The 12,269-nt window shown below is 52.0% G+C and overlaps 1 protein-coding gene across 3 annotated transcripts in view; it reads right to left on the bottom strand.

The window, feature by feature from the left end:
- The window catches only part of BCL7C (BAF chromatin remodeling complex subunit BCL7C), a gene marked incomplete at its 3' end in the record, with an annotated part of 32,494 nt that extends 22,276 nt beyond the window's left edge, over positions 1 to 10,218 (bottom strand). The window contains exons 1-6 of one of the 3 annotated variants that reach the window (XM_082856402.1): positions 9,965 to 10,218; positions 9,335 to 9,413; positions 8,893 to 9,001; positions 8,638 to 8,799; positions 7,102 to 7,187; positions 6,345 to 6,547 (exon numbers count right to left, since the gene is read on the bottom strand). In XM_082856402.1, the coding sequence (XP_082712528.1) occupies positions 6,422 to 6,547; positions 7,102 to 7,187; positions 8,638 to 8,799; positions 8,893 to 9,001; positions 9,335 to 9,413; positions 9,965 to 10,056 (654 nt within the window). In that variant the 5' untranslated portion in view covers positions 10,057 to 10,218. Of the gene's footprint in view, positions 1 to 6,344; positions 6,548 to 7,101; positions 7,188 to 8,637; positions 8,800 to 8,892; positions 9,002 to 9,334; positions 9,414 to 9,964 lie in introns of those variants that run through there. The other 2 variants (XM_082856403.1, XM_082856401.1) reach the window with 2 other exon arrangements.
- Positions 10,219 to 12,269: the final 2,051 nt, after the last annotated feature.

Below are 12,269 nucleotides of genomic sequence, written 5' to 3'. Positions count from 1 at the left end.
TCTGAAACTGGGCAAACACCACAGGATGGGTTTGGGGACCCACTCAGCCCACTGTGAGAAGGACCTGAGCTAAAACTCAGTGGATCACCTGACCTCAGTGAGGTTTTGGGTCTCCAGGAGAACAGAGAGCTGAATGCTATAGTAGAAATGTAACAGGAAAAGGAGTAGGATTTGCCAGTGGAGAAAGGGACGTGGTCTTTCATTCATTTATCACTAACAAACGCCTACTACTTACAAGTCACTACAGGAGGCCCTGCAACAGAGATGAACAACGTGGCCTTACTCTAGCAGGGGAAAGTGACACGTCAAGTGAAAGAGGAAGTACGGTGACTAACCCAGAACGTGACCTAGTTTGAGGATCACGGGACCTTCCTGAAGGAGGTGAGATCCAAGCCAAGGCCTGAAAGATGAGTAGGCATCAGCCAGGAAGAAAGAGGAAGGGAGGAAGGGAAGGGTTTCCCAGGCAGACGGAGCAGCAAGGGCTAAGATGGGAACTAGCTTTGGCCAGCTTTGGTGTGTTTGAAGTTCCGTGGGTTAGATGGTAGAGAGCTCAGGGGGGAGGAGGGAGAGAGGAGGGCAGAGGCCAAACTGAGCAACTGAGCAGGGCCTGGTCTGCCATGATAAGGAGTTTGGCGCAAGAACTGCATGGGCAAAGGCAGGTGGGAAAGGGCACCATGAGGCCCATGTGGCAGGAAGGCAGGAAGCGAGGTGAGCATCCTGGAAGAAGAGGCTGAGGAGGTGAGCGGGGACCAGGCTGGAGAGCTCAGACATTAGCCTGCAGGCCATGCAAATGAACACGAACGAGAAGAGCAAGACGTGGAGGGGTGGTGGGGACTCTAGGGACTGGAGAGCACATGCTCCATCGCCAAGGGCAGCCAGCGCCCACATCCCTAGGTAATGACCATGCTTCGTAGCAGACTCAATGTCTCAGAGCTTCTGCTTTGTCAAAGGTAGCCGGGAGGCCAGATTTTTGTATGAAATCACTTAATTTTAAGTATTGGCAACACATTCAACACCAGGTAAGCCAATCAAATCATACCCATAGGCCAGTGAGTCCCAAACTTTGCAGGATATGAGCGTCACCTGTGGAGCCAATGCCCCAGTCGCATCCTATACCACTGAAAATGTCTGGGGGTAGAAGCCAGACATCAAAATTTCCCAGGTGGTTCCAATATGCAGCAAAGTTTGAGAACCACTGCCATAGGCTGAGTATATCCTTTGGGTTGCCAGGCAAAGCCATGGGGAGCCATGGGAAGTTTTAGAGCAAGGGAGCAGCAGACCAGTTTGGAGTTTAAGGAAAATCAATTCTTAGAAGGAAGGAAGTGTAGTCTGGAGTGAGAAAGGGCCCGGGAGCCTAGGGGCAGTGGTGGGATCCCAGTTTGCCGAGAACTGAGGGATTCCCGGGAATGGAACTTGAAGGGCTAACGTGGGGAAAGTCCTGGGCAAACCAGAATGCTTGGTCACCCTAGATCCTACCTCTGATATCGTTCTGTCTCCCCAGATTTCTGGGGGACTGATGCGAGGAGAGGAGAGAAGACCACAACAGGAAGCTGAGGTTTGAAAGGTCCCTGAGAAAAGGCTATCCATCTCCCTGGGATGTACTCATCCAGGGCTCTGAGCCCTAGGCCTGACAGGCTTGTGCGGGGAAACAGAAACAGGCAGAGAACTTGGACCCATCTGCTCTCCACCCAGCAGAGCAATCCTAGTCAAAGACAAGTCTATGGCGTCTAACCCAGCGATAGAAAGGAACAAACTACTGATCCAAGCAACAGTGTGGGTGACTCTCAGAAACATTATGCTGAGTGAAAGGACATGGATGCAAAGGAGCACATACATTCCATGCATGCGAAGTTCAACAACAGGTTGACCTAATCAAAACCAAAATCAGAACAGTGCTGTCCCTAGGGAGCTGGGGACAGGGAAGGGGCAACAGGAGACTTTCCGGGGGGGGGGATAGTGATATAGTTGATAAGGGCTTGCATCATGCAAATTATACATTTGTTGAAACTCACTGGATCACAGTTACACCTGTGCATTTTGCTATATGAATAGTTTTGCTATACGAATACTATATGAATAGTTTTTCTTTTTACAGGAAAAGAAAAACCTATAAATAAATACTGGACTCTAGTAAAAAAATGTGCATGCCGAAGTGTAGGGAGGGAAGTATACCACTGTCTGCAACTTATTTTGAAGTGTATCAAGAAAATAAGAAAGGTTGTTAGATGGATGGATAGGGCTATGTGATAAAGCAAACAGTAAAATGTTATATAGAATCTAGGTGGTAGGTACATCAGTGTTACCTGTACAATTCTTCCAATTTTGCTGTAAACTTTAAAACTATAATAAAATATTAAGGGAAAAAGCCCTCTAAGTCTGATCATGTTACTCCTCTGCTCAGACCCCTTCAATAGCTCTTCATCTCACCCAGAACAAGAGCCAAAGTCCTGACAATGGCCTCCAAGCAGGATAACCTTACATCCTGGTTATCCCGTTTCACCTGTTATCTGGGGATAATTACTAATACATCCTCTTTTATCCTCAAGGTTTGAATGACAGGTTATGTGCCTGTCCTGCCGCTGAGGCCCTTGCTGACCTGACCTCACTTCCCACCACTCTCTCCCTCCTCCCTCTGCTCCAGAGGCACTGATCTCATTTCCAGACATGTGCCCCCTCAGGGCCTTTGCACTGGCTGTTCCCTCTTCCTGGAATGCAGTTCCCCCAGATATGTGCAAGGCTTTCTCCCTCACTTCCTTCAACCTTTTCCTCAAATGTCTCCTCAGTCAGGCCTCCCCTGACCTCCCTATTTAAAATTGCAATCTGCTTTTTCCCCACTTCCCTTACTCTATTTTTTCCACAGTACTTATAACTTTCTACATATAATCTGATTTGCTGAAGCTAAGTTCCGTGAAGGCAAGGATATTTTCCCATCTTGTCTATGCTGTATCCCCAGGGCCTAGAACAGCACCCGGCAAACAGTAAGTGCACAATAAATACACGTTGCTATGAATAAAGGAATTCCCCTGCCTTCATGGAGCTTGCAGTCTGGTGCTGGAGACCGAAGGCAACATCGACCATCACAAGAGAATTCCTGATGCTCTGGAAACGGCAGAAGAGGGGACAGGGGGCACGAGGAGAGGAGAGAAGACCACACCAGGAAGCTGAGGTTTGAAACACAAGAAGCCATCTCCCAGATGAAGAGGGACGAGAAGGGCACTCCTGGCCGAGCAAACAGCATGAGCAAAGCCACAGAGGTGAGGAAAAAAGCAAAGTGTCTGGGGGTGATTATAGGCAGTTCCAAGGGTAGCTGTGCAGGGATGGGAGGAAGAGGCGGAGTGTGGTACCATCCTGCAGGTAATGACGGGACTGGAGGGTTCTAACCCCGGGCAGCATCATGGGCAGATTCGGGCTTCTGAGACCGCCCAGCTGCTGGGTGGACAATGCATTGCTGATGGGCCAGAGCGAAGCAGGGAAACTCACTGGTGCCTACCAGCAAAACAGTGGGGCCCTAAAGAAAGGGGCAAGTGGGAGGGTTATTTAGGACAAGGACTTAACGGGACAGGGTGACTCATGGGATGTTGACTCTGACTTCTGGGTGCTCCCATCTTAGCCAACTCCTGGGATTGTGGGCCATTTCTGGGGAAGCCCAGAGGGGATGCTGGGAACAGGTGGGGAGAAGGGCTAGGCTGAGGATATGTGGGACGTCTCGGTGGAAATGTCGTGAGGCATTTGGCTCTCTGAGCCTGGAGGTAGGGGGCAGAACTGGGAGGCAGAGACTTGGGAACCATTAATTCAAGGAGTAGGTGGGACCTAGCAGGGAAAGTGTTCATGAAAAGAGCTAGGCCAGAGCGAGAGATATTTAAGGGATCGGGAAAAGGAGAGAGTGACATAGGGGAAGAGAGCACTGGAGGCTAGGGCCTGAGAGCCAAGGGTGAAGAATTTCCAAAAAGAGAGTGTGGATGTGGGGAGCGAAAGGGGATGGCATGGCAAGGTGATGGTCAGGGATATGGCTATGGAAGACGTGGCTTTTAAACCAGGTTACAGAGTAGGCTACAGAAAAGGTGAGGGCAGGCTTGGGCTAAGGGACAGCTGCCTTGGGACTGAGGCCTTGGGCTAGGAGAGGGATAGGAATGGGGAAGACTCATACTTCAGCCTTTCAAGCCTACTCAGAAATGACTCTTCCTCCCCAGTCTCACTGGCAGGTGAGTCTCTGGCCTCTACCCCTACCCCCTAATATCCTCATCTGTAAAATGGGGTAATAGGAAAAACGGCTGCCATTTGTTGAGCACTTACTATGTACCAAGCCAAGGACTCTCTCTCCATGTATTGCCTCATTTAATCCTCACAATAATCTCACCAGGCTGATGTTACTATTATCCCCATTGTACAGATGAGAAAACTGAGGCACAGAGAGGTTAAGTCACTTGCTCAAGGTCACACAGTGAATGAATGGTGACGCTGAGATTCTAACCCAGAGCCTGAATTCTGGGCCTTAACACTGTACTACTAATCCATACAAAGCACTTTACATTTTACAGAGCACTCTCATCACCACATGAGGTGATTCAGGGGAATAACGAGATGACCCACACACCCTAGAAATGGCTGAGATTTTTACCACATGTGCTGAGGCTGAATAATGGCCCTCCAAAGATGTCCAGGCCTTATCCCCAGAACCTGTGAATATGTTACTTTACATGGCAAATAAGATTCTGCCGACGTGATGAAATTAACAATCTTGAGCTGGGAAGATTAGCCTAGATTATGCAGGTGGGTCCAATGTAATCACAAGAGTCTTTAATAGAGGGAGGCAGGAGAGTCAGAGAAGCAGATGTGACAATGGAAGCAGAGACAGAAAGGGAGTTTGGACGATGCTATGCTGCTGGATCTGAAGATGGAGGGAGGGGCCATAAGGGATGCAGGTGGTCTGCTGAAGCTGGAAAAAGCAAGCAAACAGATGCTTCCCTACAGTCTCTGGAAGGAACCAGCCCTGTCAACATTTTTACTTTAACCGACTGAGCGTAATTTTGGACTTCTAACCTCCAGAATGCTAAGATAATACATTTGCATTGTTTTAAGCGACTAAAATTGTGGTAATTTGTTAGGCAGCAACAAGAAATGAATGTACCACATCACTGCACACCTGGCTCCCCTGGCCAGCCTGGCTCAAATATTACTACTGAAGCTGCTGGAAACACCCTGAATATTTTAAAAAGTTCTTTAAAGCTTCAATTTGGTCTTCTCTGAACCTCAGTCTCTTCCTTTGTTAAAAATAAAAATAGGAAAAAAAAATAAAAATAAAAATAGGGCTAATACACCTGACTCTGACTCTCTTGCAGGCACAGAGTGAAGGTACCCTTATATTATTTGAAGTTTCCCACAACCCACTGCAGCAGATCAGGCCTAGTTATTGTCCCCATTGCTCAGATGAACAAACTAAGGCTCAGAGAGGGGAAACAGCCAGCACAGAGCCACACAGCTAGTGAGTAACAGAGCCAGGACTTTAACCAGGACTTCTGACTTCAGATCTACCACACTGAGGTACATGTCTCAGAGTCATGCTTGTGTGCCACCTACTCAGAGAAGCCTTCCTGGAGAGCCTCAGCCCATTCATTAATTCATTCATTCACCAAACAATTGCTATGACTGCTCTATGCCTAGTGTGCTGCTAGGCAAGGCTGGGACCAAGCTCTGCTCTCAGGAGCCCACAGCCTAGTGGATGAGATAGACACACAAACCAACCATCCCCAAACAGCCTGATAAATGCTGAGACAAAGGGAAAGGAGCACACGGGGTTGTAGGAGCCCGAAGGGGAGAAACTCACTGAGCCTGGGGAAGGCTTCCTGGAGAAGGTAGTGACTGAGCCGAAGACAAGCAAGATTCAACCAGAAGTGTGGGCAGGGGCTCCAGTGGAGGAATGGCTAAGCAGAGGCAGGGAGGAACGATGCTGTAGCTTCCTGAGGGCAGGGAATGGGTTGGGTCATCCCAGGCCCCAAAGTCCCTCTGGGCTTCTGTGTTCCTGTGTGTGAATGGGAATCACGGGCCTAGCTGCCCAGAGCTTTGGTAATTGCTGGGCCCAGGGGAGGGCTGAGCAGGAAGAAAAGGGGTCCTGGGATTCCCAGAGCAGGAGGGCTGAAGGAAGGGTCAAAGGTAAGAGGGACAGGACAGGGTGGAGGGAGTGCTGGGGAGGCAGGGTCCTGGCTCAAACCCCTCTTCCATGTCTGACTCAGGGTGTGACTACAGGTAGGTCCTCTCAGAGCCTCAGTGACCCCATCTGAGAAATGGAGCATGAGACAAAACTGTCTCCAAAGACCCTCCCCAGCCCTGACGGGGAAATGACATGACACAAAATTACAAAAGGGTCTTTATTTGTAAAAAGCCAAAGGGACCCCTGGGGCGACAGGACAGGCAGGCCGGCTTCTCAGGGGTCAGGGGCATTTGGGCAGATGCGCTTGAGTGGGGGGGCGCCCTCCGAGTCCTCTGTATCACCCTGGGCTGCCTCGGGGACAGGTGGCACTGGCTCAAAGACGGGGTAAGCTTCAGGGGCCTGGAGAGGAAGGGTGGACAGGCATGAGCTCCACCCAAACCCAGGAGTGCAGCCTCCTAGCCTATGCCTTCTCGAAAGCCTCCACTCCACTCCCCTCCCGGACCCGGGAGTCTAGCCCAGGGCCAGGGCCCCAGGACGCAGATTAAGTAGGGCGCCGGAAACAACAACAACACCATTTGGGGGAAAGAAGTTGGTATTTGATATTTCTCGAAAACGTATCACGGTAGTCCTTGTGGGAAAAGTCAGAAGTTTGTGGGGGGACTTTCTTAAGCTAATTACATTCTTAGGATTAAAAAAAAAAAATACTTGGAGGTGCACCATGATCTTTTCAGGCTTTTAATGGTCTCAAATCAGCCCCAATCCAGCCCGCAGGATTTTGTTTCTAAAACACCCTTTTCCTCTCAGTCCCAAGAACCCAGCCTTATAGCCTTTAGCTGTGTCCAAGGTCTACATTTCCCACCTGGACCTCAAGAGTGCAGCCCCCAAGGCTTTGGCTACCCCAGAGCCCCCATTCCCTCCAAGACCTGGGAGTTCAGCCTCCTGGACACTCTCACCTCAGCCTCCAGCAATTCCGGAACAGGCTCCTCCTTGGTCAGCATTGGAGGTTCATCGGTGCCGCCCGCAGTTATGCCCCCAGGATCTGGAACATGAAATTAACAAGTGTTCCCTGAACAGCTGCTCTGTACCACAGCACAGACCAAGAGGGAAACACACCAATCACATAAGCCCGCGGGCTGTGGGAGCACTGAGTGGGGAGCCAGTCACCTGGCTGCAACCCAGGAAGAAAACACAGGAAGGACATTTAGGTGGGATCTTGACAGGTGAGTAGATTTGATCAGATAGACAAATGGGGAGCTGGAGTACATTTCAGGCAGAGGGAACAGAAGCTTGGCAAGCCCAGATTCTGGGGTTGGACTGCCTGGGTTCGAATCCTGACCCTGGGCAAGTGACTTAATTGCTCTAAGCCTGTTTTCCCCACCTGTAAAATGGAGATGATTACAGTAATTACCACATGAGACTGTTGTAAGAATTAAATGAGATAACACAGGAAAAGTACAGTGCCCTGCACACAGGAAGTGTTCGATAAATGCCAATTATTGTTTTTATATTAGTAAAGGTACACAAGCATGTGGTATGATCTAGACAACACGGAACACAGGCCCAAGCCATGGTGTTCTTGGAAGGGAACAATGAGGTCAGCAGGGGACAGTTCACGAAGGGCCCGGAGTGCTAGGCTGAGAAGTCAAAGGTCACAGGCAGCCATTGAAGGCTTTGAAGCAGGAAAATGACCTCGTCAACCTTGTGCTCTGGTAGCTGTGTGGGTCCAACTGGAAGACAGGAGACCCAGGAGGCTGGAGCTGGGTGCGGGTGAGAGAGATGACGGAGCCTGGGAAGGCAGATACATTGGGGAGGTGAATCTGACCAGATAGGGGATTGACTCTATGGGAAGAAAGAGAAGCTGAGGAGGACTCATACCCCAGATCCTGGCTCACTGGCTGTGTGAGCTTGGGCAACTTACTGAACCTCTCTGGGTTTCGGTTTCTCATCTATAAATGGAGATCATAACCCTCACAGGGTTGTTGTAAGGATTAAATGAGATAAAACATGGAAAGTGCTTAGAAGGGTGCCTGGCACACAGTAAGAGCTCAATAAGTATTAGCTGTTATTATCTCTTATTATTAATCACTCTTACGATTATCACGATTACTTATTCCTTGGTAAATATTTATTAAGCACCTACTATGTGTTCCATGGTGTTCTGAGGATACAGCAGTGAACAAGATTGATATGGGCCCAACATTCAGGAAGTGACATGAGGTGGGAGTGGCAGAGAAAGATACTTAACTAGTAAAATGCTAAATTTACATGAAAACCTCAGACAGTGCTAAGTTATCCACAGATGCCAAGAAGCCAGGGGAAGGAGACAGATAGTCGCTAGAGGAAGGATGGTGACTTTCCACAGGACTCAGGGAAGGCCTCCCAAGGAGGCAACACAGGAGGGGGAGCAGGTCGAGGAGTAAGCTGGTGGCTTCGACCTTGGAGAGAACAAGATTCAGAAAAGAGGGCTCCTGGGAGGCACCTGGTCCTACCTCTCTCCTGGCCCAGCTGTGGGGGCTGAGCATCCTCCGGGACCCCTTCTGGTGGTCCAGCAGGTGACACAGGGCGGCTGGGCTGGGGGGTGCCCCCAGGGCTGGGATCGGTGCCCTTTTGCAGGGAGCCTTCCGAATGGAAACTCTGGTTACTGTTCTCATCTGTGGGAGCAAAAGCCAAAAGGGTTGGGCCTGAGGCCTCCAGCCCCCTCCCTCAATCCCCACAGCCCCCCACATCTCAGCATCCCTACATACCATTGAGATCGAGCAGGATGAGAGGGCCACCCGCTCGGGGACTGGCGCCCCTGCCCCTCCGCTCCCGGCCTCGGGATCTCTCTGCCCCGCCACCTGCCCTCCGTCGCTCCTGGGGGTTAGAGGGCTAAGGGTCAGAGTCAGCTTTCTAGTTAGCACTTGCAAAGCCCCCACTGTACAAATAAGGAAACTGAGGCACAGAGAAGCAGAAGGCCCTGCATGAGGGGACAGGTTGTGCACACTGGGTTAGGTCTTGAGCTGGGGTGGGGTGAGCGGGGTCTGGTGTGGGGGGAGGGGGAAGAGGCGGAGTTGCTACTAATGGTTAACACCTGTCCGGGCTCCTGCATTTGAGGTCTGAGTGGGGACTGGAGGTGGAGGCCAGGGTGGGGAGGGGCTTGCCTGAGGCTGCACAGAGGAAGGGCCTGGTGTGGGAGAACTTGCTCACCTCCTCCTGGGGGTCCACCACTGGCACCCACTTGAAGATACGAAGGGAAGTGTCGCCCACAGTCACCCAGCGCTTCTCCCTGTGGGACGGTGGGGGGACTGGGTCAGAGAGGCCTGAGGAGAGAGCCACCCCAGGAGCTGGACACATCTGGGGATACCTGTAGAGGTGGTGGTGGTGCCGGAGGCAAGGGGCAGTTTTGCTAATGGGACATAGTTAGAGGGAGGAACCCTGCAGACCCGAGGGTATAGATGGGGGGTGCCTCTAGAGAGAGAGTGTGACTTGGGGTCATGGCTCTGCAGACCCCTGGGGTATATACGTGGAGAGCGCGACTATGGGCCGGGCTGGGGACCAAAGCAATGAAGATCACTCTGCATACTTGCGAAAGGAGTGTCAAAGCTTCAGGGGGCGGGGCATAAATGGGGGCTCCAGCCTCGGGAGGGCAGGGCTGGGGGACACGCTTTGTAGACCCCAGGGTGTAGCCAGGAGAAGGAAGATAGAGCCCTGCAGATCCAGGGCGCAGCTGGGAGGCACACCTAACACCTGGGGGCCACAGCTGGCGAAGGGGGGTAGACGTATCTGGGGGAGGAGTGGCCCATCGTGTCCCGTCCCTGGCCCCGGGGCAGCGCTCACCATCTCCGGACCTTCTCGATGGTCGCCATCACCTTCTTGATGTCATCCTTGGCCCGGCTCCGGGTCTCAGCCCGCACGGTCCGGCCGGCCATGCTGGCGGGGCTGGGGCCGAGGCCGAGCCCGCGGTTGGGCCGCCTCCCGTCCGGCTGGCTCAGGCTCGGCGCCAGGCCGGGGCGCCGCTCTCTCGGCCTGTCTTCTCTCCGGGAGTTGGCCGCGCCCTCCCTCGCTCCCCAAGGCTTCCGCGAGTCCCCGCCCCGCTTCCTGCCGCCGCGCCCCGCCCCGGCCCGTCCCCGGAGCGGCCGGGCGGCGCGGGAGGCCAGAGCCCAGGCCTGGAAGCCGGCCGACCCCGCCCCGACCGGGCCCGCCCCCTCGGGGCACCCGGACGAGCAGCGTCTCCTGCCCGCCGCCGAGAGGCAGGTTGGGGGCCGCTGGGCGACTGGACGCGCGCGGTGGGGCTGCGGCCTTGCATTCAGACCACGTGGGCGCCAGGGGGCGCGAGAGGGTGTGTGTCCTGTGTGCTACCGCTGCGCGTGGGGGCGTCCCTGGAACGGGGGGTGTGTGTCCCCCTCGCCAGGCTCTCTGGTTCTACAGTGTTCAACTACCCATTCATTCAACAGTCTACTGACTGAGTGCCAGTTACGTGCCAGACACTGCAAATATGACTGACTCTCCACCCACCAGAATGGCTAAAGTGAGAATGACGGACCTTACCAAGTGGAGGCGAAGAAGTAGAGCAACTGGATCCCTCATATTTCTGGGGGAGTGTAAATTGGTAGAGACACTTTGGAAAGCTGGCGGTTTTCGAGTGAAACTCTATGATCCAGCAGTTCCACTCCTAGGTCGTTAACACCCAACAGAAATGCGTGGGTATCAGAACCAAGGGGCCTGTACTGGAATGTTCATAGCTCTATTCATAATAGCCTCAGACTGGAAACAACCCATTGACAGGGGAGTGCAAAATGATTGTAGTCTGTTCAAACCATGGAGGACACAGCAAGGAGAGTGATGTCCTGCTACCCCCAACAACTGGGACAAGTCTCATGAAAGAAGTCAGATACAGCACTACACACTGTATGATTCCATTTATATAAAGTTCAAAGCAGGCAAAACCGGGCTTCCCTGGTGGCGCAGTGGTTAAGAATCCGCCTGTCAATTCAGGGGACACGGGTTCGAGCCCTGGTCGGGGAAGGTCCCACATGCTGCGGAGCAACTGAGCCTGTGTGCCACAACTGCTGAGCCTGCGCTATAGAGCCCAAGAGCCACAACTACTCAAGCCTGTGCCCCTGGAGCCGGTGCTTCGAAACGGGAGAGGTCACAGCAATGAGAAGCCTGCACACCGCAACAAAGAGTAGCCCCCGCTCATCGCAACTAAAGAAAGCCCGCGGCGCAGCAATGAAGACCAAACGCAGCCAAAAATAAAAAAATAAATTAAAAAATTAAAAAAAAAACAGACGAAACCGATTAATGTTGTGAGAAATCAGAATAGTGGTCAGCCTTGGGACTGGGAGGGGCTAAGAGGGGGCTCTGGGAACTGGTCATGTTGTTTCTTAATCTGGTGCTGGTTCCCAGGGCATATTTACTCTTGGAAAATTCGTCAGGCTGTACCCTTATGATGTGTGTACTTTTCCCTGTGTATATTTTACTTCAATGGAAAGTTTACTTAAAATGAGTGTGTCTTGGTTGATTTTGTTTGAGGCTGTGTTTGTCAGCAGATGCCACCTTCTAAATTTCTGTTGTTACGTGTGCATGTGTTTCAAGGGTGTGGCTATTGTGTCTGTGTGTTTTGGTGTTACTATGTTCAGAGGGGTTAAGGTATAGGAAGGTGGTTATGACAGCATTTCTGGATCCAAACTGCTGAGGTAAAATCCCAGCTGTTCTTGTCCAGTGACCTTAGACAAGTCACTTATTTCTAATTCCTCAGCTATAACATGGGAGTGAGTTAATACCTGTATAACTTAGAACAGTGCCTTGCACATAGTAAATACCCAACAACAATTTCTGTTAAAAAAATGTGTGATGGTGACTTCCCTGGTGGCGGAGTGGTTAAGAATATGCCTGCCAATGCAGGGGACACGGGTTCGAGCCCTGGTCTGGGAAGCTCCCACATGCAGCAGAGCAACTAATACCATGCGCCACAACTATTGAGCCTGCGTTCTAGAGCCCACGTGCTGCAACTACTGAAGCCCGTGCGCCTAGAGCCTGTGCTCCGCAGCAAGAGACGCCACCGCAATGAGAAGCCCGCGCACCGCAACGAAGAGTAGCCCCTGCTCACTGCAACTAGAGAAAGCCCGCGCACAGTGTGTGA

The sequence above is a fragment of the Leucopleurus acutus genome (assembly GCF_964270905.1).
Source record: "Leucopleurus acutus genome assembly, chromosome: 16".
Lineage (NCBI taxonomy): Eukaryota > Metazoa > Chordata > Mammalia > Artiodactyla > Delphinidae > Leucopleurus > Leucopleurus acutus.
This window is presented reverse-complemented; position numbering and strand designations above follow the sequence as displayed.